This window comes from Helicoverpa zea, chromosome 8 (genome assembly GCF_022581195.2).
Source record: "Helicoverpa zea isolate HzStark_Cry1AcR chromosome 8, ilHelZeax1.1, whole genome shotgun sequence".
Classification (NCBI taxonomy): Eukaryota; Metazoa; Arthropoda; class Insecta; order Lepidoptera; family Noctuidae; genus Helicoverpa; species Helicoverpa zea.
In genome coordinates, this window is record NC_061459.1 from 8,818,410 (window position 1) to 8,844,384 (window position 25,975).

A 25,975-nucleotide genomic window follows, 5' to 3' on the forward strand; every position below is an offset into this window, starting at 1 on the left:
TGTATATGGTTTTAAAGTACATTTCATATCTTATTATAATGCTAAGGGTGACAACGGTTTATCTTGTTACTTTTTGCAAAATTTATAACAATTCTTATGACAAAGCTCTAATGTTGTATCTACATAGTTTAATTATATTTTATGATGTTATATTATTTAATGGTTCTACAACCACAAAGTGTGTTGATAAAAATTATGTATTTTGAAGATAGCAGATAAGTTCTAAAATTATACTATTACATCAATTGTCAATTAAGAAACAGAAAACATTACTAACGAGCAACAGGGTTTCACAGTTTTTCTGTAAATTCCAGTATTTTTATCACAATTGCAAGTTCTCTTTGAGTATTTAAAAAAAAATCGTGATGCTCATAGTTCTATAAAGAATGTTCTGAAAATAATGTGTTCATATTGTAATCTAATCACTGCCTTTTTGTTTAATTGTAATATGAATTATTTACAGTTATTTATTAGGAGATGTATACAAGGTAAAGAAATTTATAAAATAGTGATTAAGTACTTAATGACGTCATTCCGTCCATTTAGACATTCCTATGTATTCTGTACTTATTGCTCATTAAATTGCCTAATTAATTAAAACACATCTATTAGTAGGATATAATAATGTGTACTATGCCTATTATAAAAATATATAAACAAAGATCTGAATCGAGATGCTGAAAAAAATCTTATTAGAATCTTTTGAAGTCCTCTAACTATGGCTGAGTTGAAGCCGACTTTCATTTCATTAAAAGGCTGCTATATTTATGTATAGGTATTCTATAAGCATTTTTTTCCTAGATAGCTATGAATGGAGTTAAATAATTCAATAAACATCAAAAATTTCCTTCTCTATGGGAATTTTCTCAATTAGTTGCAAAGTTACGTACGAAGTGAATCTCTTAAATATAAATAAAACTACATAGATTTAGTTGTGTATAATATTAATGACTTTTATTGAGTATTTTTACATTTGTATACAAATATATAATTGCATTATTTACGTTTTGTTTTGTTCGTTGGTCGGAGGTTCGCTAGGGTCTGTTATAAGGCCACGTTTGGCGTATGCTGCCTATCCTATGAGGTTTCAAATTGTTCTGGATCCTAAGTTCCTGGTTGGCGAGTAGTGACTCGATGTGAGGTATATCGTGGAAGTAAAGCAAACCATGGCGACTTGATCGCTGGACCGCGGCGATTGCCTCTGACCCTTCTAGTAAGTATGGGTCCAAAGATTCTGCATCTGTAAAATAAAACTATTTGTTGTTCACGGGTTCAATTCATGTGGTGTGAAATCATCTATACTAATATTATAAAGAGGAAAACTTTGTTTGTTTGTTTGGTTGTAATGGATAAACTCAAAAACTACTGGACCGATTTTAAATATTCTTCCACCATAAGAAAGCTACATTATCTGCGAGTAACATAGGCTATATTTTATCCCGGTGCGGGCAGTAGCTCCCACGGGACGCGGGTGAAACCGCGGGGAAAACGGCTAGTATCAAATAATTTGAAAGGAATCTTGCTTTTTGCGATGGCACAATTACTTTTCTATTGTTTTATAATTAACGACGTACAAGCAGTTATTCCACTCCCAGTCAGTACCTAACCCAGAGAAACTGCATGCTACAGTTACTACAAAGACAAGCTTTGGTATAGCGCAGCTTAAGCATACGTTAGTGGTCATTGTTCTAGTTCGGCCATTCAGAGAATGCGTTCCTGACACGTCGCGATTGAACTGACGACGTAACTTTGCAATGGCGTTGCAGTTACGATAAAAATATTTTTGCTGGTTGTTTACCGTTTTAACAATTGAGGAGCATTAAAACAACATTATTATATCAATAATCAATGAATGTAGTTACGTCGTCAGTTCAATCGCGACGTGTCAGGAACGCATTCTCTGAATGGCCGAACTATACCACAAATCCGCATTTATAGCGGGCAGCGGGGCACTGTGCTTAGAGGAATAGCTTAATGTGTCAACTATCTTCCCCATTTCAGATTTAGTACAACCCCAACTTTATTCAATTCGTGCACTGTAGGTAGGTAACCATCTTCTCTGTGCTGACTTATGTACATCCAGTAGCGGATAACTACCCCTGTATGTTCCTATATCTACTCCCTTTGGTACCACCACTATGTACTCTCTTATGTGCTCTCTCACTCCCTTATGTAAACCACCTTTGTACTCACGCCAAATATTCCCTCATCATGCACCTGAATTTCATGAAAGTACCTAAGTGCAAAAGGTAAATTTTCAACCACAGGGATTGAATGTGGCGTGTCCACAATATTTTTGGGGGCTGGAACCGCCCTAGCTTACAGCAAGTATTCCACCACCTTGATTATCGGGACTGGGGAGATTTACAGGTCGCATTTAGGTGGTAAGTACATAGGTTATTATAGCTCCGCTACTTTAGGGATGGTGTTAATACTTAAAATTAATGCATTATTTACAATAAGCTTTACCTGACAATACCTCACTGCGGCGATGGCTGGTAGACCCAAATCGTGGCGCGTTAAACGGTGGTATGAACAGACCTTCAGGCCACAACGACTCGGGGTCTGGTGAGTCTACTTTGTACGGCGATGGAGGTAGTACGGGAATCGCAACATCTGTAATCAGAAAAAATATTAGTGTTATGGCAAGTACGGGGTAAACTGGCAGACCTTTGGAGAACAAGAGTTTTTATATATTCAACTGCTGGAATTCCGGATAACATTTTGGAAAAATAATTGATAGCCCTAACACTGCATGCTGCAGTGTAATATATCAATCATGCATTGCAGTTCGACTAGTGACCACGGACTAATGACCACAGAGGACGCATTTTTCCGCGCAACATGTTCTACTAGATGCATCCTATCACCAATGGTAACTTGATAATTTAAACGGTTTCGGTTGGCTTAGTAAGAGATTTTAATCCCAATTCGTATGAAAGGCTAAAATTGATTGATGAAAAGTATCAATAGTGTCCATTAGCAATTGACATACTGGTCATACCCATGTAATTGTTGTGCTGCCAGGGTGATCCGTGTAGTGAGTTCTCGCGAAACGTGTCTTCGTTGTTGAACGGTATTCTTGGCTTCATTCGGGGATAGCCTGTCCCTCTGGGCTGGTGTGGTGCTGAAATTGTAAATAATATTGAATTAGATCTGTTCCGATTACAGGACTTCTTCCAGAAATCCATAGGTATGTCAGATGCATAATATTTGTAGGTATTAACAAGAGGATACCAGCATAATCGGTTCTAGGGCAGCGCAAAATGAATGTCCGTACCAGGCGCCATAAGGGTGGAAGCCATATTTTATTTAACCTATTAGAACTGATCCTAGGAGTGGAAGATAGAATCAGCGAAAGTCCCTAAGTATGTCGTTAAACTACAAATATACATTATTTAAACTAAAAATTCAATGAGTTGCTGTTTTCCTCCTCCGAGAAAGTAATAATCGCTCGTGTTCACATAACAAAGTGTAAATTAATGTGGAAATAAACGGTCACACGCTATCTTTGTAGTATTTTGTATGCCGAGATGACATGCAATTTTTGGCTGTTTATATTCTTTAAGGTATTATTAAGAAGTGCCATCGAGATGGTAATTTGTACCTAACTATGTTATCGCCGTGGGAATGAACTGTGGCTGTTATGAACTATGTATTCGTCTATTATGTGTGAATCTCTCCTAATTCTTTGACCTCCCCGTGCAAATCTGAAGCGAGTATTCCACGCAGAACTTGCCTAACTAATTGCTGGTTACCTACAATTTGTTATGATATCATCATCATCATCATCCTCCTGCCCTTATCCCAATTTTATTTGGGGTCGGCGCAGCATGTTTGTTATGATAGTGATCTATAAATTAAATACTTACAGTTTTAGAAGGCCTGAGAAACATGGAAAAGGCTTTATTAGCTAATCCAGGGGCCCGATTCTCCTAAGTTAACAATGTCAAAATCGAATAGAAATCGAATCGCAATATGATCGCAATAGCAGTTTTAACCATATCGGGCATTCTGCTAGTAATAAAAGACCAATCGTATTCGATTGACATTTGATTGGTGTGCGATTGGTCTGCTATTTTGGTGATTGTGGTCTAAGTATACGGTAGTTTGCTGTACAATCATTTTGCAATCGTAAATCATTTGCACACAAAATGATTCATTATTGAATGACAAAAAATGATAAAACGTTTATTTCAAAGAAAAAATAGCGGAATGCCACATACGCTTCAATCGTAATCGAGTCGGGATTGGATCTCAGTCGAATCGAGTCGAACGTGAATCGTATGTCGCTTAAGTAAAATTAGGAGAATCGGGCCCCACAGTAGTAGAATGGAAGCGATTATGGTGAAGAGGGGTTTTGGCTTAGAATAACAACTGCACAGGCCGATTGGTCATAACGTTAAGCAACCGTGAAATGGTCATCTTGTCATGACTAATGGTCACACCACGAAGGAACTCCCTGTGTTATGGAAGGTTTATGTGCAATAGGCACGCAATGAGTAGGTAGGTAGGTAGTTGCAGGAGATCTGTGTAGGTACCATTACGTACCTACTATTTGAGTATCATCAATGTAGGACTTGTGCTTGCCCTTTGGACTTACCAGGCAAGTTTCGGAAGGAAGATTGCCGGTTGCTGTTTCGCCGTGCAAGCAATGGCAAGGGGTCACCGACCCCGTGCGTGAAGCTTCGCGCGGGTGTGTTCACGCTGACGTGAGAAGCGAACTGAGTTCCCGCTAAAGCCTGCGATGTCATTTGTAACAGCAACAGTACGCTGAGTGTGCTCTTAGACATTTTGTTTGATGCCATCTGAAACGAAATATCGTACCTTTATTCTGTATCCCGAACCTTATAGTATCCAAATCTATTATGTAGAAGCCTAGAAGGCAAGACGGATATACATAATGGAACTTTTCAGATCTATTACTTCCATCCGCCCGGACTTCTACATTTACTAGTAGGTAGATAATTTAAATACAGTTTTCTGCTATACCATTTTCGGAAAGGATAATTTCTATGAAGAAGCCATTATGTGTGTAAATTATTTCATTTTGGAATAAATATGTAAACCACACTTAGTCATCCAACGCGATTGTAACAACCATAACCAGCGACTGATTAAAACCCCATTAAGCTGCTAATTTTGTCTACTTAGGTACATGGAGCAGGACATCATTATATCATATCTAGTCATGAAGAGATATCATAGACTTTGCCCGTTTAAAACTTTAAAATAAAAGGTAATCTCGCCTAATGTGAATATCGCGTGTGGACACGGAGTATTTTTCATTCATAAAATAATTCGAATAATTTGTTTCTAGAAAGATTTTGTGACAGCGTTTAGTTAGAGCCCTTGAACCTGTTTGCACCAAGGTTTGTGGATAGATACTTCACGTTATTCTTTGAGAATTCGTCTTCAACAGGATTAAATTTTATCAAAATACGTGTAAAGAAAGAGATATTGGTTGCTGTTCAGTCTTCAAAGACTAGGAACTGTCCAGTGTCCATCAGTGTTGATTGAAGTAAGATATTAAGAAGCGATATATTAGGGGGTTTGTTTTTTTCCAAATTGTGGTGATTAGTGGCTATTAGATGGTTCATAGCATAAATTCAATGGTAACTTCATAATGATCATTACATCACCTATCATAAGTGTCATGGAATGACATAGGTGCAGTCGGTTATTTACAACGTGCTAAGTGGGTTGGGTATAGGACGATCGATTACTGCGCTCGCGACGGTGAAAGATGTTTTTGAGTGACAATTTGTTTACATAATGATACGACTTAGTCACGTGAATTATGCTCAAACCACAAGCCATTAGTGGCTACTATCAGTGGGAACAATACTTTGCAAGCATCTCATTTTTAACAAATTTTAATTGATGTTATAATTAGGCCCAGCACTTCAAATGGCCTATTGACGACGTGAAAGTTTGAACGTTTCTGACCGAAATATGCCTGAAATAAATATTTTGAGAAATGATAGGTGCTTATTGATATAAACAGTAATACGTTTTTATTCCTATGTTCCTGTACCTGTAACCTTTAGGACGAATTAACCCTGCACCGATCTAATGACGCAAAGACGCTAGTGTGTCTTCAAAGAAAATTCATAGTCATCGTGAAACAATGTTTTAATAGGCTCCACAGAGCGTTAATACCCGGCTCTAAACCCTGATGAGCAACATGCCAACAATGGTATACTTATACTAATATTTAGATTACCGTCGGTCCATTTAGACGTGCAGCGGCGTGCTCTCACGCTGGCTCGGTTGCATCACAATGACTGTCGTTTGAATTGGACCTGCGCCGGAGTGCGGAGCGGTGGCGAAACGGAGACGAGCGAACATTTCATCTCGCCGTGGGATATGCTTATATTGCAGTTTCTTTGGGATATCCGGGGAAATATATAGCTACAGGAGGATGGACCTTACGTCACTAGAAGGTGAATTTCAATAATTGGTGAATGTGTAAGTAGCGCATTTTGGACGCAGCAATTTTGTCTGGGTGTCTATCTATATCTATAGTGTATATTTGAGAATTCGGAACTCTGATATACCCGCCACCGCAAAATAATTATTAGGGAACAATTTAGCTTCTTGTAAAAGATCTATATATTATTCGTTTGCAATGTTATTCTTTGATAAGATAATAAATGTGGTCAGCCTAATGTATTTAAAATAACGGTACCTATTGGCTGTGAATCAACAAACCGTTTACTTACCTACTGACAATGCCATTTTGTTAGTCATGCTACAGAAATGAATAGACCTTCTAGGTACTTAGTACAAGTTTCACTTCTAGGACAGTTCTGTCTTGGGACCGTTATTTATTCTTTTTATTTTTGCGAACTTCCAACTCTTTATCGGACCACAATTGATTCTCATACCTATACGTAGGTAAAGCTTCCAACAGAGGTTTCACCTGTGTCGCATGGGAAATACTTCGCGCAATGGATAAAGCTTACAGCTTAAGCTGCCTTCTTCGAAATAGGTATCCGTACAGGCTAACTACCTAATAGTGAAATAAATTTTCACATCGGCCCAGTGGTTCTGGAAGGCTCGATTTTAATGTGACTTAATCGGCGCTTGAATAACACCCCGATGCCAAACAAGTTTTTTTAATTTGCCTACTAGTGCAATATTTAGTAACAGTAAAATCAGTCATTATACATTTTTCAATAATAAAACAGTTTTTAAGACAGGGATTAGAAACTCTGAACAATGATTATCTATACAATTGGCTGCCGATAATAAGGCTTTGGTCACTACGGTTGCACTATTTCCTCACGACGTTTACTTCATCCTCAGTTAGTAGTCGGTGTCTATGATTAACTAAAAAGGGCAGATCATTTCGTCAATGACTGACAAAACTTATATTATGGAAATTAAGTCAAATAAATAATATTACCAGAGGGTTTAAGAGATAATAAAATTAATATGTAGATCAGATTCTTATAAATCATGTTTCATTAGCCCAAATTACTAGACTGCATTGCAGGATCAATCTCTTATAAAATATCTAGCGAACAAACAAATTGCAAAGTGCAATGCCCCTGTCTCGTCAAGTCGTGACGAATATTGTACATCCGACACTAATACGATTTTAGCACACAATAGTTTTCAATGGCGTCTGCAGTGTTGAAAGTTTGAGCTTATTATCGGCCGTGACCCTTCGTGATAACAAATAGGTTTGTTGAGTACAACCTCATCTAATGGAGTCATATGATTCGAGCACACGTTGAACATTAGGTACCCCAAGGTGAGACATCATCATTAAGTAATAGAAGACAAAGCGCATTGTTAGTGTTGTTCCGTATTTTGAACCAACGATTTTGATGTTACGAAAAAGTTTTGAATGATCTCGGTACTTGGTCGCTCACGAACAAGGAAATTATCTTTCAGCTTCAATACACGTCTTAATTACATACTAATTATTATAACGATTTGAATCTATTGTTGTCTTTTTAATAACGCGAAAATAAATACAGCGTAAGCAAACTCGTTCATGAGCTACATTATGTTTAGGCGTATAAATCGTGTGAATACCTACAATAGAGTCTAGCTAGATGAAAATGCCTAAAAAAGGCCTTCTATGAATCCCATAACTGCATCAACCTTTAATAGAACCTAACATTAATAAATGCTTTGAATAGGAGAGCTGACATTGATTCATCGTGCATAACAATCATAACCATTATCAATGTTTTATTTATTTTTAAACAACAGCCTGTGTAACTAATCGAGGTGTACTATAGTGAATTCAAACATTCGCTCCGCTTGAACGAACAATCAATCGATCACTTGTCAAAGGTAGCTCTTGAAGATACATTTCCAAAACGTGACTTCAGACAAAGCGGGTTCTAATTATCGATTCAGTGCACTATTTAGAATCGTTACAAGATTACAAAATTTCGTTGTGCAGCTATTAAAGTATCATCCCTATATTAGGTTGTTTAGTAGTACAAAGTGGAGCAAGCATCAAGAATTTGTCACGAGCTCTATAACAGCTGTCTGCCTCAAGAATGGTCACGAAACTGCATCTCGTGGTTCGTCAAGGACCTTTATGGTTATACTTAGTTGACATTGTTGTATTTGTCGCGAGAACTTCATTTGCTAATTTTTAGGTTCTCATGCTTTGCTTTGTAGGTACTTCTTCCTAAAAAGTAAATAAATATAGCTGAAATTAATGACGTAGGTTTTTTACAATGAACCACTAAACATAACGCTTTACGTGTTTGCGAGTGTCTATTCATCGATTCTTCATTCTAATATCCTATACAGGCAGAGGCACTCCCATCTACACTAGTCTCTAAATGCAAATTAGTGATAGTAATTAAAGTGCATTAATGAGCGTAATGCCTCTCTTCAAATTGCGTCAGTACCTTTAGGTTTAAAGCTAAGTTATACAAACGTAAATAAGTAACAGTGAAATTTATGGTGTTTACGTGCAGATTAGTACATCGGCATGCTCTTACAAATTCATACAAGCAACTCTTAAACGCAGTGGCGTAGCGTGGGTATCTGCCGCCCGGGGCAGTTGTCGATTTTGCCGCCCCTTCCCGTGTATTTTTTTTAACAAGTGTTACTGGCCGTTTGTTATTTTTTACCGACTTCAAAAAAAGGGATTTTTTTTTGTATCGACGTTAAAAATCATGAAATGACCATTCCCGCTGTGGGTTAGCAGCGGTGAGGGAGTGTCAGACTCTTACTGACTAAAAACCGTCGTGTTCCGTCGAAGGCCTTTTATGTTCCAGAGCCGCGGTAATCTTTCGAACATCCCGCAGCCCCGGCAGAAGGGCAAGTAGACTATTTTATATCTTTGTTACTTGATTTCTTGAAGGTTTTAAAATTCTTTTAGGTACGCAGGCTAGCGAAGTAGGTACCTATAAGTATATATGAAATTGAAATAATTTAAAAGCGGGGCTACTTTAAACTGTTTAACTAATTAATTTAATTTACGGACTTAAACTAGTTTCCATGGAACTATACCTAAGCGTGAAATTTGGCCTGTATCTAGGTAGGTATTGCTTACCTATAGCATTCAAGTTTATCTAAACCAGTGGTTCTTAACCTTTTAGTCATGAGGGACCACCTCATTGGTTTACCTAAATTAGCACTCTGCTAAACGCATGTCGGCAGTTGTGTAGGTAAGCAAATGCAATAAAGAAAAACTTGCCTATGTAGTTTCCAAATGCGCGAGCGAAGCGAGCGCGAAATTTTTATCGGACTTAAACCAAATATTACGTAAAATGTAGCCCAAACGTACTTAACTTTTTGTTTGTTGACAGATGCAAAAATAAGGGCATATCGTTTTTAAATAGGCGAGCGAAGCGAGCGCGAAATTTTAATCGGACTTAAAACAAAAATTACGTAAAATTTAGCCCAAACGTACTTAACTTTTTGTTTGTTGACAAATGCAAACATAAGTGCATATCGTTTTTGAATACGCGAGCGAAGCGAGCGCGAAATTTTTATCGGACTTAAAACAAAAATTACGTAAAATTTAGCCCAAACGTACTTAACTTTTTGTTTGTTGACAGATGCAAAAATAAGCGTACACTGTTTCTGAATACGCGAGCGAAGCGAGCGCGAAATTTTAATTATTTTTTATTTAAGGCTCAAAACCAAAATTACGTAAAATGTAGTGTCACGTTTGTTTTAAGTACCAAATTTTAACAATAATTAATTTTAAGTTTAAAAAGTTTCAACTTTCTTGTTTAATGTTTTGTTATTGTTAGACAGTTTTATGTAGCGGCGCAGATACTAGTTGCGAACAATTTTTTTTTAATTGGTTAAATTTTGCCGCCCCCTAAAAGCTGCCGCCCGGGGAATTTGCCCCCCCTGCCCCCCCCACGCTACGCCACTGCTTAAACGGTTAATGCATATTGAGTCGTTACATTTCTTCCGGCAAGCGAAGGGTTCATACTCCATTATTCCGATGTTGCAAGCTCTCGGCACAATATTACACATAGCTAACTTATTACTATTTGTATCTACGATCAACACTAACTACTAACAAGCCTGCCAATACCTAGAACCAGATGTGCGGCGTTCTGCATACAACTAATAAGGTTATTTCTTGAGAGAATGTGTGTTTGTGCTGTACCTAAATCATCGTGTAAGTATCTATTTGGATTGCTGTAATACCAGCAAATATGGAAATGAGTTTGCGGCATACTATATATTATAACGGCCAGCATGTTCTTGCAGATAAATGTATTAGCCTCCTAGGACCAAAGCCACTAGGAACCTAAAGACCTAAAAAAAAACTTCTTTATATCTGAGTCAGATATAAAGACATAGAAGTGATGCAGATCTCGTCATCGTAGAATTTTAGTTAAAATACCGTAATTTAAGAACTAGAAATACATTTTAGTACGAGTAGCAAGAACTAGTAGAAAATCGAGTTACAGGTGAAAAATTTTCAGAGAAAATATCGCACGCTGTCGGTCCTAAATAGTTCGGAGTACAGAAATCAGAGGATATCATGGACAAAATCGCGTTTTGATGTTGTATTGTGGTGAAATTTGTAACGTACCTATATAGTTAAAGTATTAAATAACAATAAATATTAGCTCACAGAATCTTTATTTGAATACATTAACTATCGTTCAAGTGAAACAACGTAAGAAATACAGAGCATAACCCGAGGTTACGTCTGAGACGAATCGGCCGTGATCTTCCGGATAGCTATCTAGATACCTGGGTTCAGTGTGCCTGTTCGTAGCACTAGCAAAACAATGTTGACGTAACTATCTTACTTTGTTGCTGGTCATTATCCTTTTGATTGTCCAACGATTGAATATTATTTGGTATTCCATGCAGTACTCAATTGAAGAATTTGTTTGCCAATTTTGTAGCTCATACTCATACTCTTAGCTTTCAATTCAAGTCTATACATAGATCTTCGAGCTCTCTGTTTTTACGAAGCTAGTCTGATCTACCTTTTTAAGATGCATCAAATATTATATTTTTACAGTAGCTGCAATCATAGGTTTGGTAGAAAGTCTTATGTAGTTTTCTTTTTCAAAAAAAGTTAAGCGATACCTTTGTTCGAGTATTTGATAAGAGTACCGTTTAAGATAAATAGTTATCTGAAAGTAGAATACAAATTCTTACATGACATAAAGAGGTCATTTTTTCGACCGAAGCCCTGCCCTTGAGAAAAAAGAGCGCCCATCGAATCTAATCAAGGTCATAGTTAATGGTTGTTGCAGCTGCGGAACTAAAAAACTCATATCATTCCACTTATCTACGAGTAGGTACACGTAATTAAAGTGGGATCTTAATTAAGTAGTAATAATTCACGTGTAATTATAGTTCGGCCATTCAGAGAATGCGTTCCTGACACGTCGCGATTGAACTGACGACGTAACTACATTCATTGATTATTGATATAATAATGTTGTTTTAATGCTCCTCAATTGTTAAAACGGTAAACAACCAGCAAAAATATTTTTATCGTAACTGCAACGCCATTGCAAAGTTACGTCGTCAGTTCAATCGCGACGTGTCAGGAACGCATTCTCTGAATGGCCGAACTATATAAATATCGGAATGTAATTAAACGATGTATCGATATTTAATGGGCTGTGCTGAGATTGCTCTATTCATGTTCGACCTATTAAATTACTAAGAACCTTTAACTAGACTGCATACATGTTTTTTCTCAAAGTACGTGTGTTATGGACCTCTCGAGCAATTCCAGCACAGGCAGCTTATCTCATGCACTGCAAATTGTGACTGAAACATCGACCAGTCTTAACGCAAATGCATTTTCTTTTAGTGTTTCATTCATTGCAGGTACGTAGGTGCTAAAACGAGCAATCTTCAAAAAAGGCACATTTAATTCCGTTGTAAATTAAATAAACGCCTAGTCCGCCCACACTACTCCTTAAATAGTAATTTCGTGACTAGACTTACTAACTTCTAATAAAGATAAACAAAAGATCCTTCAGGTCAATAAAGTTAGGAATTTCTGAAGGTAAGACGGTATATGTATCAGCAGCGGTGTTATTAATTTGCGAACTGAAGGGATCGCATTAACCTACTTTTATCAATTGAACTTTCTCAACTTGGCTCTTGTTATAATTTGATATTTAAGAAACAACGACAAACTTGGGAACATAGTAAAATAACATCGTAAATTGTACATCCCTACTAATATTATAAATGCGAAAGTAACTCTGTCTGTCTGTCTGTTACGCTTTCACGTTTAAACCACTAAACTGATTTTAATAAAATTTGGTAGAAAGATATAGTTGACTTTGAGAAAGAACATAGGATAGTTTTTATCCCGGACTTTTGAAGAATTCTCTTGGAAACGCGATATAACCGAACTCCACGCGGGCGAAGCCGCGGGCGGAAGCTAGTCATTCATATAAAAGCAATGGATCTGCCTACAGGGGGTTTTTCAGTTTAAGGCGACGAATTGGTCAACAATAATTCCATAACCGGCACGCGCATCTAAGGCGCCAAAAGGGGTCGGAGCGTCTGAGCGGGGCGAGGATAACAATACCCGCGCTAGCTTATAACTAAAAGTCGTAAGCGACAAAATGGTTTTGTAATTTTATTATTTTGAAATGATAATTTGATAAAAATTCCTTCTACAATTTTAAAGAGTATGTATATACTCAACTACTAAAAAAGTTAAGAGGCTTAAATCGGTCCCGTTTGCCTATAATATGTGAATCTAACAAAATAAGGTTTATATCATGAACTTTCAGGTAACCAAGTTGTATTTTGATCCGTTTTGTATTTACTGAGAAAAATTGAGATCCTTGGCGCCAAAAATTCCAATTCGTCCTCTTAAACAGATGAACTTGCTAGCCAATGACTGTTCATGACTGAAATGTAGTAGTTGTCTCGTAATCATAAGTTTTTCGCATAAACTTTTTCTTAGTAAGAAGGTTGTGTAGTTGGTAATAGTCTGAATTTATTGACTTCGTTATAAGTGTGATTTGGAAACTAAATTTCATGGGGTACTGCATTGTGAACTTTATAATAATTCATCCAGTAGAAATTTTCAGAAATCCGAATTTTCCTCTCAAAAAAAAAAAAGAACTGAGGCATTAAAAATTTATATCGAAGTCATGGTCATTATCTTCAATTATCTATACTGTAGTAATTTAAACTGATTGGGTAAAATTAGATAAAATCGTCATCAACTGTATTTTTGACCCTATAGATCATACCTACCAATGACTCATAAATAATTATTATTTATTTCTTGAAGATCCGTGTCTGGATTTTTCATATTGTTTTATTTTAAATGGTTTTGTTCTTATTACGCAAGCGTTTAATTGAAAGATGATCAGCGTCCAAATTGTAAATTAAAATAATTATTATTATGGAGGCAGGTACTCGTGTATTATTTTGCGTAGTAGCCAACTATTGAGTAATCCGTGGTTATTACACAAGAGTCGATTAATTTTAACCATAATTTTAACATAGGCCTAATAATTTTAACGTAATGAGAAGCCAAGTAGTAGTTAACAATATTTCAATTACTTCGATAATATTGTGGTTTATTGATAACACAAACGTGACTTGCTTTTGAAAGGAAAAGGCAAAGGTAGGTATTATGAAGGGTGACTCATCTGAAATAACCTGACCACAATATAAATACTTTCTCTGACTATAAAGTTGGGTATTTGTACTGTTACTATACGCAATTTAAATACGTATTATACATATAGGTAACTACATACATTTGTACATATTGCCGTAATGACGCAGCTAAATTGGAAATGATACAGTTTTGTGAAAGATCCGCATCTAATGGCCCCACAATTTTTCAATTATTTTCCTTACGAAATATAGGTATGGGCCACGTATGGAGGCATACAATCATGTTTGTGTATATAATCTGCTTACAGATCTTTTTCTAACATCTATGTATGTATGTTCACTAATAATAACAAAGCTATTTTTGCCTATGTAAGTTAACATTCATCTTACATGTTCTTAACTATGTTTAAAATTAACACTCTGAGCAAAAATATCGTCGGAGGATGAAATAAAATCAAGTTTTTCAAAAGACTTATTTTCGTTTACAGGAAAAAAAAACATTTGCTTGAGAAAGGATTGTTTTTACGTAATCCGAAGATCTTGTTATGTATGACGATAGAATTTGAAATGCTAAAATCCCGGTCAGCATCACGTGCTACCATAGATATTAGAAAGAGGTGTGCAACCTTTCTAACTTTGTATAAGATTAGTTTATGAATTAAAAGTATGAATGGACTTTGACTCATAGCCATAACAACGATGAGTCGAACTTTGATCGATGATTTTGACTCCGGTCTCCGTTATATAAGATTGTATTTATAGTGGAAAGTGACGGTGCTAAATTCTCACCTCAAAACTAGTTGTTAACAATCCATATTTGGAATCAATGAATGAGAGGGAAAAAATAATATAATAATTGATTAAAGGGCCCTTTAACTATGAGTAAGTATGTACCTACTTCTGATGTCATGTACCAAAAGTTATTTTGTAAGTAATTTCAAGTCCTTCTAAACGTGAAAGCCTGGCAGATATTCTAATAGTCATACCTAGATATAGTAATATCCGCTATTGTGAAAAGGCATAAATTAAGTTCGTAAAGTACTACTTACAACTTACTTCAGCTTGTCAAAAGAAAAACGTCCTGTATTGTTGTCAATGGTCGAGCAAGCGTGTTCTAAAAATAAAAATACCATCATCAGCTTATGGTTCCGCATCATTATCGATTCCGTATACAGACGCATAGAAGGCGAAAGTTACTTTTATAATCACATACTTTTAGCTATTGTACGCGTGTTAAACAAATAGATAAGCTTGGTTTTCTACAAACAAGGCTGCTAAAAAATAAATACCTATAAGTATGTCTTCCTACTAATAGGTAGGTACAGATGCATTTCTAATTGAATGAGAACATAATTTTATATTTCGTACGTGAACACAACTGCAGAGCACAGTCGTGCCTCACAAATATCATTAGTTTAATCTGTTCTGAAATATCGACACGTTTGCTCTTGGATTGGATTCAGAATATAATATGACTCTAGGTTCTCATAAATTAGTATATCTGAGGGTTATCTTAACAATAGTCGAGAGGAACCACCCACGGATGTAGCATGTTACAAATATGAGCAATTGTGACGAATCAATGTTAACCAACGAAGAATTCAATTCTAAGAAAATTCTGAATGTTGCATCAATTACGCCTCATTGCATTGATAAACGACAGACGCCTTCACCTAGTTGTGGGTGTAGGATTCAATTAAGTCTGTTGCTAAAAGAGAAGGTGTCTGCGCTTTTATTGCAGTAAAGGGACCTCGTAAAGTCGTCTGTAAAACTTAGTGGATAACATACCCGAGGAAGTGGAGCAATAGCAGTTCGTGATCCACGTCACAGTCCCACAATGGGAACTATATTGCCAGATGCGGTTCGATTTATTGCGCAAACCGACCTTCACACCTTCGCTTGATCCTGTTCTATATTAAACAAAGTTTCGTAGAATATAATCATATGCATCGTTGCAGTGCCTCAATTAATAGCGCGTATAAATAAGCTTTTATCTTGCCCATTCATATTGATGATACGATAAATTGTCTGATAGCTCAAACAGAGGAAATCACGATCTTTGTAAAAGTAAATGTAATGATTCGACACGGTAATACCTACTAGAGGTACATACCAGCAGCTGTGGATGCATAAATTCTTAATTTAATTGCTAGTTAAAGATGCGATGCTATTGAACATAACATGATTAATTGGTTAGATTTATGAATTACACTGTGATTAAACAAAACTTGTTAGTGATTAATTAATATGTAATGTATGATATCGATTTCGAGTAAGTAACGTCTAGATCAATAAAAAATAATAGGAGTGACAAGGTTGATTGAGATCCACTAAGATAAAATTTCGAGGACGGTCACGATGTGCGTGCAGCAAGAATTCGGCAGGTATTTGTTATTATATCAATAATTGCAGTTTGTTACATTTATGATGTTACCAGTCCATGGTCAGATCATGACACGAGGAGATGAGGCAGGAGTTATCTGATTATTTTATGGCAGATGTACGATTTAATGAGCTTGAAGAATTTAAATATGAATTTATTTGCATGCTCGTGTAACAAGCATTCATATTAGAGTCACATTTGTAGTTTTATGATTGGCCCATAAGATGTTCACAGTACGTAGTAATTTATTACTTGAAGATATTACTTGTAATTTTTAATTGATGCACCCATAAAATACAAGGTAAATTATTAAGTCGTGCACTAAATCATGGTATGGTCTAATTAGGCAAAATATTTTCATGTTGGCTGTAGGCAAAAATAGTCAATATTTGCATTTTGGTAAATCGGCCATTAGACGATAATGATATGACGACTGCAATTAAAATATTTTGATTAAAGATAAAACGTACAGATAATGACTTAATAACGATCATCTTGATAAATCTGTCTGGATCCATTGAAACCTAATCGATTTATGTTTGGCTATGTTGGTAATTAATAACAGAAGATTAACAAATACTGCGCCATTTAGAGTAAATTACACATGCAATATTAACCTTGACGGTTTTCAGGACATAATGATTTAACAATAAAGTATGTAGGTACATCAGTTTAAACTCCTGGGTAGGTATGGGTGATTTAAATTATAATGAAATGTACAAGTAAGTAGGTATATAAGTATTGCAATAGTTTAGTGCTGTTGCAATGCGACATTATTTTACTGAAAAAGTTAGAATTCATTAAATTGTGCTTTATTTGAATTCGATAATATCACTCACTCACGAACACTCAAAACAATAGATTCAAAGGATTTGCTTTAAAATAATTGCAGCCAGTCAGGCGCGTTTTATTCTAGGAACTATTTAATGCGCTAAACTGCATTTAGTACTGAATAAAGCTGCAGTCCGCGGTGTCAACAGTACCTACTGCAGTATAGTTTCAAAGTTTGTGGGGAGCATATTGTGTAAATTGTTTTTTTATTAACTGTGTTTCTCCTTAGCAGTGGGTTACATAAGTTAATAATGCATAGGCTGGAGTGTGACATTATAATCACGCGCTTGGATCTAATTAATCTAAAATTACGGGTCTTGCAGGATTACTGTAGTACAGCCTCGGTGGGGGAGGCCAGAGCTAACATCGAGTGTGTGAAATTAGCTAGGCTAGCGCGAGTTTCAGATTGTGCACTATATGCGTGTATACGCTGGTTTTTGTAAGAGCGGGCCCCGAATTCCAAAAATGTTCTAATACGCCCGAAATAACGCCATCCGTAGGAGGTACGTGCAGTTATTGGAACTACTAATTAAACTTTTTGGGAAAAGCTTTTTCAAGTTCCAACATCAAGTTTGAAAATTGCCCTGATCCATCCGATGAACAATTTTATACACTCGCGAAGCTTACCAGTCTCAACCGGTAATCCTATCAAGACGCTAGTTACTACTAACACGAATAGATAAAATCCATTAGGCGTTAGTAATCCGCTCATGTTATATTGTGTAAGATCACCGCTGTCTATTAACTTATTACACGCACCGATTCAAGTTCACACCATGCTGATCTAATCACGCGAATGATATCTACTTACTCACTAATCCTCAGAAATTGTAACTCGTGATTTTGATTATTTCGAATGATTATTTAAGTAGGGTGTAATGAATTACTTGTTAAGATTGTACATTCAGGGTTAGGTTAGATTTATGATGATGATGCAATCATAGCACTCCTCATCAGAGGCATAGGGCTTGCAGAAGACTTTTTTTCAGTCCCTACTAAGTATATTGAACAGCAAGTTCAATAAGCTACTTCGATGTCCATATGTAGGTACCTGCAGTCGACGTTAGTTGAGGGAGGCAGCCTCTTCCTTAACTGAACACCTTCAGTGGAAATCAGCGAAAATTTACTTCCAAACGAAATCAGAAATTCAGGATTATTAAACATAAAATGAAATAAAAATAATAGGTACATACAAGTACACCTACTGCCGATTTCGATAGTCTTCATTAAGTTGAAAACAAAGAGCCTATGAAATATGACGGTATCGTTTAACGGAGCCCATACAATACAAAGCAATCGTCATCATGAACACAAGAGAATGTTGTGCCATCAATAAGGATTTGTTGAAGATTATGCTATTAGTTGCGAGATTATGTGCGCACGCGATGTGGACTCGCATGGGTATAATGCATGAGAAAATGCGCTCCTGGAGTACCTACTTACTCCATGGAGCAGTTCTTTGTTAGAATGCTGTAAAGATAAACGTAGGTATACCAACGATACGGTATATGAATATGACTAGTTATTTTGTGGCGAAATCAAAATTTATAAAAACTTTGTAACTATCATTCGAAATATCAGTACTTAGCAATGTGCAATGTCTTGTTACTCTCACATCCTATCCGTTAGATAAAATCCACTTCACTCACAATTCGCCTAATGCTATCCTGATTGTCACCAAATATTGTCCTAGCAAGCAATGAAAAAAATAATAGGTAAGGGCTCTATATGCTCACCATTTTGTAAGTGCTTGTGACAACAAAACCTGACATTGACACGCCTCAAGCCTAATCGTTTAATAGCAAATCTGTGTTTTATTGACTGCACGTATGAATTGTAGTGTTTGCGGTCCAATTAGCGTTTATATTATAGTGAAGGTTTTAAGACATGAACAAATTGTTCGAAGTTTAGTTTTAGTAGGTAAGTACCTAAAGGTATATTATTTGTTTTCCTTTCCATCGAGTTGTGTAATAAAGACTGGTATCGTCATATCGGCAACGTCTCCGCTAAATATTGCTTTAATCTTAGATTACAAGCCGATCAATAGGTAATCGATGTGTGAGGCAAATGGGTGCAGGTACCTATCTAGGACTATAAATTAATTTTAAAAGCTGAGTACCTACTCAGGGTAAGGGGTGAATTTTGTAAGAGAGACAAGAACACAATCCTATTAGCGACATATGCCTCTAGACCTTTAACAACTATCTGTCCTCCTCAACCCAGTTTTCCGAGGGCAACCCGCCTAGATAAGAGTGGTAGTGACTTTCTTGTTTTGCTGGCAGTCAACTAGTAAAGACTGCCAAACATGTTACAATTAAATGACAGCTGGGTCTATCTTGCTAAATATATTAATCTGTGAATGTGACCCACCAATTTAACGTGGTTTGCGTAGGAGCTCGTCATATTAAGATAAATTAATTGAACACAAGCATTTTAAGATCCGATGTTTGTTAAGCAATTACTTAGATATTTAGTTTTGTTTTTGTAAAATGACTGAATATCCCACCTAGACGCCAAATTGGCATTTAATTACACATGAGCAATAAAGAAAAGCTTAGACGTTTTTGTTGTAAAGCCTCGAGGGACGACCTTGTAGGATTGAAATGGTTAAATTTTATCTGAGTTTAGTTAATCTGATGCACAGGTAAGTAGTCACATGACTAGGAATCAACTAATCTTTAACCTAATACTAGAGTGTTGAAGCAATCCTAGGGAATGTGTAGCCGTTCATCACAGCCTTCCTTTCAGTAATGGCTGCTCAATAAATAACGGGTTTTATGACAAATTGATGCTTCTTGCGACTTTATGGATTCGAGTGGTTTTTAATGTTAACTGTCTTGTTCGAGTTGTAATACTTAAGTACCTATACGCAGTGCCGGCTTTAACTCTACTAGCGCCCTGGGCGAGATTTCTACGGCGCCCCCAACTGCAATTCAAACCCATACGAAAAACAGAGTCACATGTAGTTACCGATTGCGCGAGCGAAGCGAGCGCGAATTTTTTTTTATAGTTAACAAGTCAAAGCAAAAATTACCTAAAATGTAGCCCAATCGTACATAAGTTATTGCTGGTTGGTGAATGCAAAAACACAGGAATACAGGTTGTGATTGCGCGAGCGAAGCGAGCGCGAAATTTTTTGTTATATTTTAGAACTCAAAACAAAAATTACTTAAAATGTAGCCCAAACGTAGATAACTCTTTGTTGGTGTTGGCGCCTATGAATTAAAATTTTGGAACTTAAAGTAGTACCACAGATTATATAATAGTTACTACGTAACAGATAAATCACTCCATACAAAAAAGTCCATACCTACTGTTATAAGCACCTACAAGTTCCCAAACTACCTACAAATTCATAGCTGCGTTAGAAAATGAACCTTAAAAGCTCCAGCGCTCGATTGTTATTTCAATGCGATAGCGCACAGTTCAGTGACCGCGACCGTGCCGACAGCGAGCGTAGGGTTGCCTCTTACAATTAAAAAGGGAAACAAAGTTACGCTTGTTTGTAACTGACTTCCCAAATCAATAGAGGTGCCTACTTTTCGAGCACAGAACACGCTAGTATTCTATACTTACCTATTACCCTGGCACAACACCGCTGACCGCTGATACATACCTACTTACCCAAAATTGGTTTCTACGCAGCGATATATGCAATGTTCCAAGCCACCATTTAATTGGACGAGAACTGTACCTACTTATACTCGAAATGTTTTTAGCTACAAAACTCGGTAATCATTGCATGTATAACTAAGTATAAGGTATAAGTATCTATAATTTAAGTATCTAAAGTAAGTCGCTTATTTTTAAAATGACAAAGAAGATAAGTATTTTTACTTTAAAAAATAGAAATGTATGAATATACATAGGTATAACATATTTCTAAATGCCTGTACATATATAATAGGAAACCTTTATATTTTCCTACAATAGTCACATATACACCTACACAAATCAAAATAGTTCTTCAGTTTATTAGATAATTTTAAAAACCAAATCAAAAATAAACAATAACTGACCTGTCTACATCTCTAGGTAAACGGAAAAACGAAAGCTTTATATTTTTTTCTTTTACTTGATCTGCAACCAAGCACAGCACATAACTGGCCAGAGGTCGTCATGTTCACAAATAAAAATAATAAACATAAAACGCGCGCGTCACGAGCGGCTGTCGAAAACCCTGTGCCGCGTGGGGCTACCGGTAGCCCAGCGAGCGGTAGGCATTTATCGCGCGCAAGTACGTCGAGTGACAGAGGCCTGGTAGTACCATAAATAGAAACTAGAAGTTACTTTCTTATTAATAAAAGGACTTAAAAACGACGCTACCTTTTTGCTAGGGTAGACAATAAATTTCAAAAATAAAAACAACTATAAAGTGAAGCAAGCCCGAAAAAGCTTTTTTGAGATTTGGATCACTAAAAGTCCTTAACATATACAACGTTATTTTTTGTTTATGCGAAACCTGATACACCTATCTAGTATTTTTATGTAAAGAATCTATGTACGAAATTTCAAAACCGTATCATGAAAAATCACAAAGTTATAAGCTTGGTAAGTTACGGGACTGTCCGTAAAAATACATAATCACCACAAAACGCACACATGCCGCGCAACGCGATAGCACTGTGCGCTCGCGCCCGCTATGAACTCGCCGTGACTTGTTGTGCGAGAATAAATACCTATTTGTGGTGTCCAACATTCAAAGTTTTTTAGATAATTTTGGGAAAATATATAACATGATGTAAAAACTATTGGAATCGATTCAGTTACTGATTCTGAACAAACTATATTCAGGTTTCGCACAAACAAAAAATAACGTTGTATAATAAAAGGCGACTGTGAAGTGAAGAAGCCGCGAGCGAAGGGAGCGCGAATTTTTTTGAGTTTTGGGACATAAAAGTAGTGTATCTAACGCGCGCGGCATTGTATGACAATACATTAATTTAATTGAAATTTCTTGGTCCAGGAGCGTACCGCGGCGCCCCTGAGCCCGCGGCGCCCGGGTTATTCAAACACCCTGCACCATAGGTTAAGGCGGCCCTGATGCTATCCATACATTTGGATACAGTTCTTGTAAGCTGCGATCTTTGATGAAATTTAAAACAAAAATAGGAGTAAAATTCTGATCAAGGATTGGTTGGGGCGCCTGCGGCGCGGCGCCCCTTATGTCCGGCGCCCTGGGCCGTCGCCCAACCGCGCCCTACCCTAAAGCCGCTACTGCCTATACGTAGGTAATTTGTAGACCAGAAAAGCTTAAGTACCTATATATTCAGTTTCAATTTGGTTTTAATTTGAACAAAAGCTGAAAATTGATAATCAAGTACCTTTTCATTTATGGTTTAAAAAATACGACAGCAACGGCGGATCCAGGGGGTAGGTCACAAGGTCATGACCCCCCCCTGGGCCAGGTTCAGGACCTAAGAGGACTAATAATTGAAATGGTTAAACACGATGTTTTTGTTATAAGTATAAGATAATTTTTATTCCGAGTGAATAGGTAGAGTATTTTTGCTGAAGAATTCGTGCTCGCAACGCTCGCTCTCTATTCTTTATTTACTCTTTATCCGTACCCAAAAGGAGGAAACGGGACCCTGTTACTAAGAATCCGCTGTCCGGGTTGTCTACATTACATGCTGTATCTCATGCAGGGCCGTCTTAACCTATGGTGCAGGGTGTGCGAATAACCCGGGCGCCTCGGTCTCAGGGGCGCCGCGGGACGCCCCACCACCAGGAAATTTCGAAGAAATTACACCCGTTCGATAAGGAAGTTCCACATTGTATCAATGATACTGACAAAAAAGCCGCCTTCGCTTTGTTGGATTGATCATTTTGATAATTTTTAACTTTTAACATCCTCCAACTAAGTGAAAAAATTCTAGCTCGCTACGCTCGCGAGTAAATGACTATGTCTGTGCTGTATTTCTGATTGTTTATTATTTTTATTGACGCACCGAATCAACGAACACAAATGGCACTCGCTCTAATCACGGTTCCTTTTTATTTGTACGTAATTCCCAGTCTGATTTGTGAGTCTTCAAACAAATAATCTAAAAAAGTTCGCGCTCGCTGCGCTCGCGGCTACTTGTTGCTTTACAATGTACTTAATCAGGTGCTTTTGTGTCGTAGGCTCAAAAAATTTCGCGCTCGCTTCGCTCGCGCAATATGAAGTTATCAAGGCAGGATACATATAACCTTGCCTTGATAACTTCATAAGTCAAATATAGCAAAAAATATATATTAATGGAGTCCTCAAAAACAAAACAGTTGCGCTTCCGACTGCTTGTTACTTTACAGCGGTTTTTAAAACATATAAACTTTTTGTGTCCCAAAATTAAAAAATTTGCGCGCTCGCTTCGCTCGCGCTAATTTTTACAATTACGTTGTCCTGTCTCGAATTTCATAACTTAAATCTGGCCAACAGTTTGAGCCTACAATGATTTGGAAACATTTTAACCTACCAAAAAAGTGACTTTCGTTAGAACGTTCTTATTTATATTCCTTGTAAAGTACTTCGATCAATATGTACTACTCATAATCTTTCAATAGATACATAGATGGCGCTTGGGTGATGATTGCACCCAGGCGCTACATGAGCTAGAGACGGCCCTAATCTCATGAACCCTTACCAATAGTAAGACAATTGAAGTTTTCACAGAAAATGTTTTACTGTTGCTGCAATAAAAAACGTACGCACCCTTTTCTGCGTACACAATACTTTTCAAACGTTAAGTCTTCAACCTGAAAAAAATCTCGCGCTTGCTATGATCGCGCTTTCTTGTATTTGTGCTGTATATTTGTTATACAGCAAGAAAGCATTTTCATCTACTTTTAGTCCTCGAACTGAATAAAAATTTTCGCGCACGCTTTTTTCAATTTCGCATCTGTGATTATGTCCAAGAAATCGCGTTCGCTCAGCTCGGACCATTTTCTAGATAAAAAAAACTTTTTTAACCTTAGTCCTCGACCTGAACACAAAATTTTCGCGCTCGCTTCGCTCGCGCTTTTTTGTTTGGCACCTGTGTGTAGTATATAAATATGTACGAGAAATTGCGCTCACTCTGCTCGGGCCATTTTCTACATGAAAACACTTTTCTTAACATTCGTAAAAATTTCGAGCTCGCTCCGTACGTACTTATTGTATTTATACTACTACTTTTAATACTAAAAGAAGTATACGCTACAATATAATATTTTTTGTGACTTGACCATGACTGGGTGACCCCCCCCTGGCGCCGAAGCTGGATCCGCCCTTGTACGACAGTGGTCATAGACAAAAATAGAAACCCATTTATATTCAAATCGTTAATCGAAATTGGGCAGTTACAATGAAATGCATTATTTTCCTTCGAGCATAAGGTAACTTTGGCTTTGTCTACTTATTAAAAGAGTGCACCAGTGTTTACTCGATAGCTTAGCTTACAAATAAGAAGGTATGAAGATATTTATAAACGGACCTGCTTAGGCCTCAAACTCGTTCGGAAGCGCGAAAGCCGTTGTGTTTATGTTTGTTCCTAAGTATCACATGATGAGTAAAAGTTGGGTATCTAAAGCCTATTGTTCTGAGCTTATGAGATTGTCTGTAATTACTCTATGATTCATGTATTGGGTATGAACTAATGTAACAAAAGATATAGTTTTTTTTCTGAAAGTTTGGTAGGCACTAACGCATTTTTTTGGAAAGATAAGAAGGTGCAATTCTTTTGCTTGCGTTTTTTTCTTGTCTTGCGTAAATTATTCCCTACTTATTATTTTAGTTTACGGATGGTGGTATTACCTAAAATACTAAGGTATTCTTAAAACGACAGTTGTTCAATATTAAATAGAAAGTTATTGCATTAGATTCAAACATATTAGGTACCCATCTGAATTAATATTATTCAAAACACTAGTATTTTACTATTGTCACATGACAAATTACATAAGTAATTTGAAATAAGTACCTATATTTTTTAATTTGCGTAATTTAATGCACTAAAGGACGTTTCGAAAAATGGAAGCTTTGACACCTAAGCTGGTGACCTAAATATGCAGGTAATAAATGAACAATGGTAACGAAATGTTTGCACTTCACATGTTGCGGGATCAAATATTCAAATGTTTGCGGGAGCATGTGAAGTGCAAACATTTATAGGATGTGTTGTTTTCGTTAAAAGGTAGGGACCTAATTTAAAAAAAAAAACATTCTACCTATCTGACAAGTTTTAGAAAATCATTTTTTTTTGAGTTTGAATATTGTAAAAAAATAAATTAAAATCGTAATCCTTACTATACGAATTTGTATGGCCATGCCCAAAATAATTTTGGTACAAATTATTTAATGGTGAACTTTTACAAAGTTTGACTTACCATATTTCCGAGAAGTGGGTTTGTATTGAAAAGCTGCTACTTGAAAAGTATAAATTAAAAACTTTATGTTCTTGTTTATTATTCAATTACAATAAATCACTGGCACAAGAAAAAATAATTTTAATTTTCGGACATTTGACATTCGTTTCCCGCCAAAAACATCGGTACGCATGCGCGAGGTTACCGCGCGTCGAAACTTCTGCTCACGCTCGGTTCGGGCCGCAACCGTTCACCTGCCAACCGTTTCTCCCCGGGAGAATCAAAGCACGTAATGCGCCTTATGAAAGCAATGGCCGTGGAAGGTTAGAATTTTGTGCACTAAGACGCAGCCTACTACAGGCT

The 25,975-nt window shown here is 36.7% G+C and overlaps 1 protein-coding gene across 3 annotated transcripts; it reads right to left on the minus strand.

Annotated features, from left to right (window-relative positions):
• Window positions 1–927: 927 nt before the first annotated feature.
• On the minus strand, window positions 928–25,891 carry LOC124632437. 3 transcript variants are annotated; one of them, XM_047167282.1, is made up of 5 exons: window positions 25,634–25,891; window positions 4,604–4,808; window positions 3,005–3,127; window positions 2,470–2,616; window positions 928–1,240 (listed from the first exon to the last, which is right to left on the minus strand). In XM_047167282.1, exons 1-5 carry the CDS (start codon window positions 25,634–25,636, stop codon window positions 1,035–1,037), a joined length of 684 nt encoding a protein of 227 aa, XP_047023238.1. In that variant the 5' UTR covers window positions 25,637–25,891; the 3' UTR covers window positions 928–1,034. The 3 variants fall into 3 exon arrangements, with proteins under 3 accessions (XP_047023238.1, XP_047023239.1, XP_047023237.1); XM_047167283.1 differs by lacking the exon at window positions 25,634–25,891 and adding an exon at window positions 21,307–21,329; XM_047167281.1 differs by lacking the exon at window positions 25,634–25,891 and adding an exon at window positions 19,024–19,061.
• Window positions 25,892–25,975: the final 84 nt, after the last annotated feature.

What these genes read in the sequence shown, in the direction of transcription:
- LOC124632437 (XM_047167281.1), bottom strand. Translation starts at nt 19,059, where the DNA reads ATGTCAGGTTTTGTTGTCACAAGCACTTACAAAATG. An exon ending in TCACAAGCACTTACAAAATG is followed by an intron (nt 4,809 to 19,023) that starts GTGAGCATATAG and finishes ATTTCGTTTCAG; the next exon opens with ATGGCATCAAACAAAATGTC. An exon ending in TTCCTTCCGAAACTTGCCTG is followed by an intron (nt 3,128 to 4,603) that starts GTAAGTCCAAAG and finishes TTACAATTTCAG; the next exon opens with CACCACACCAGCCCAGAGGG.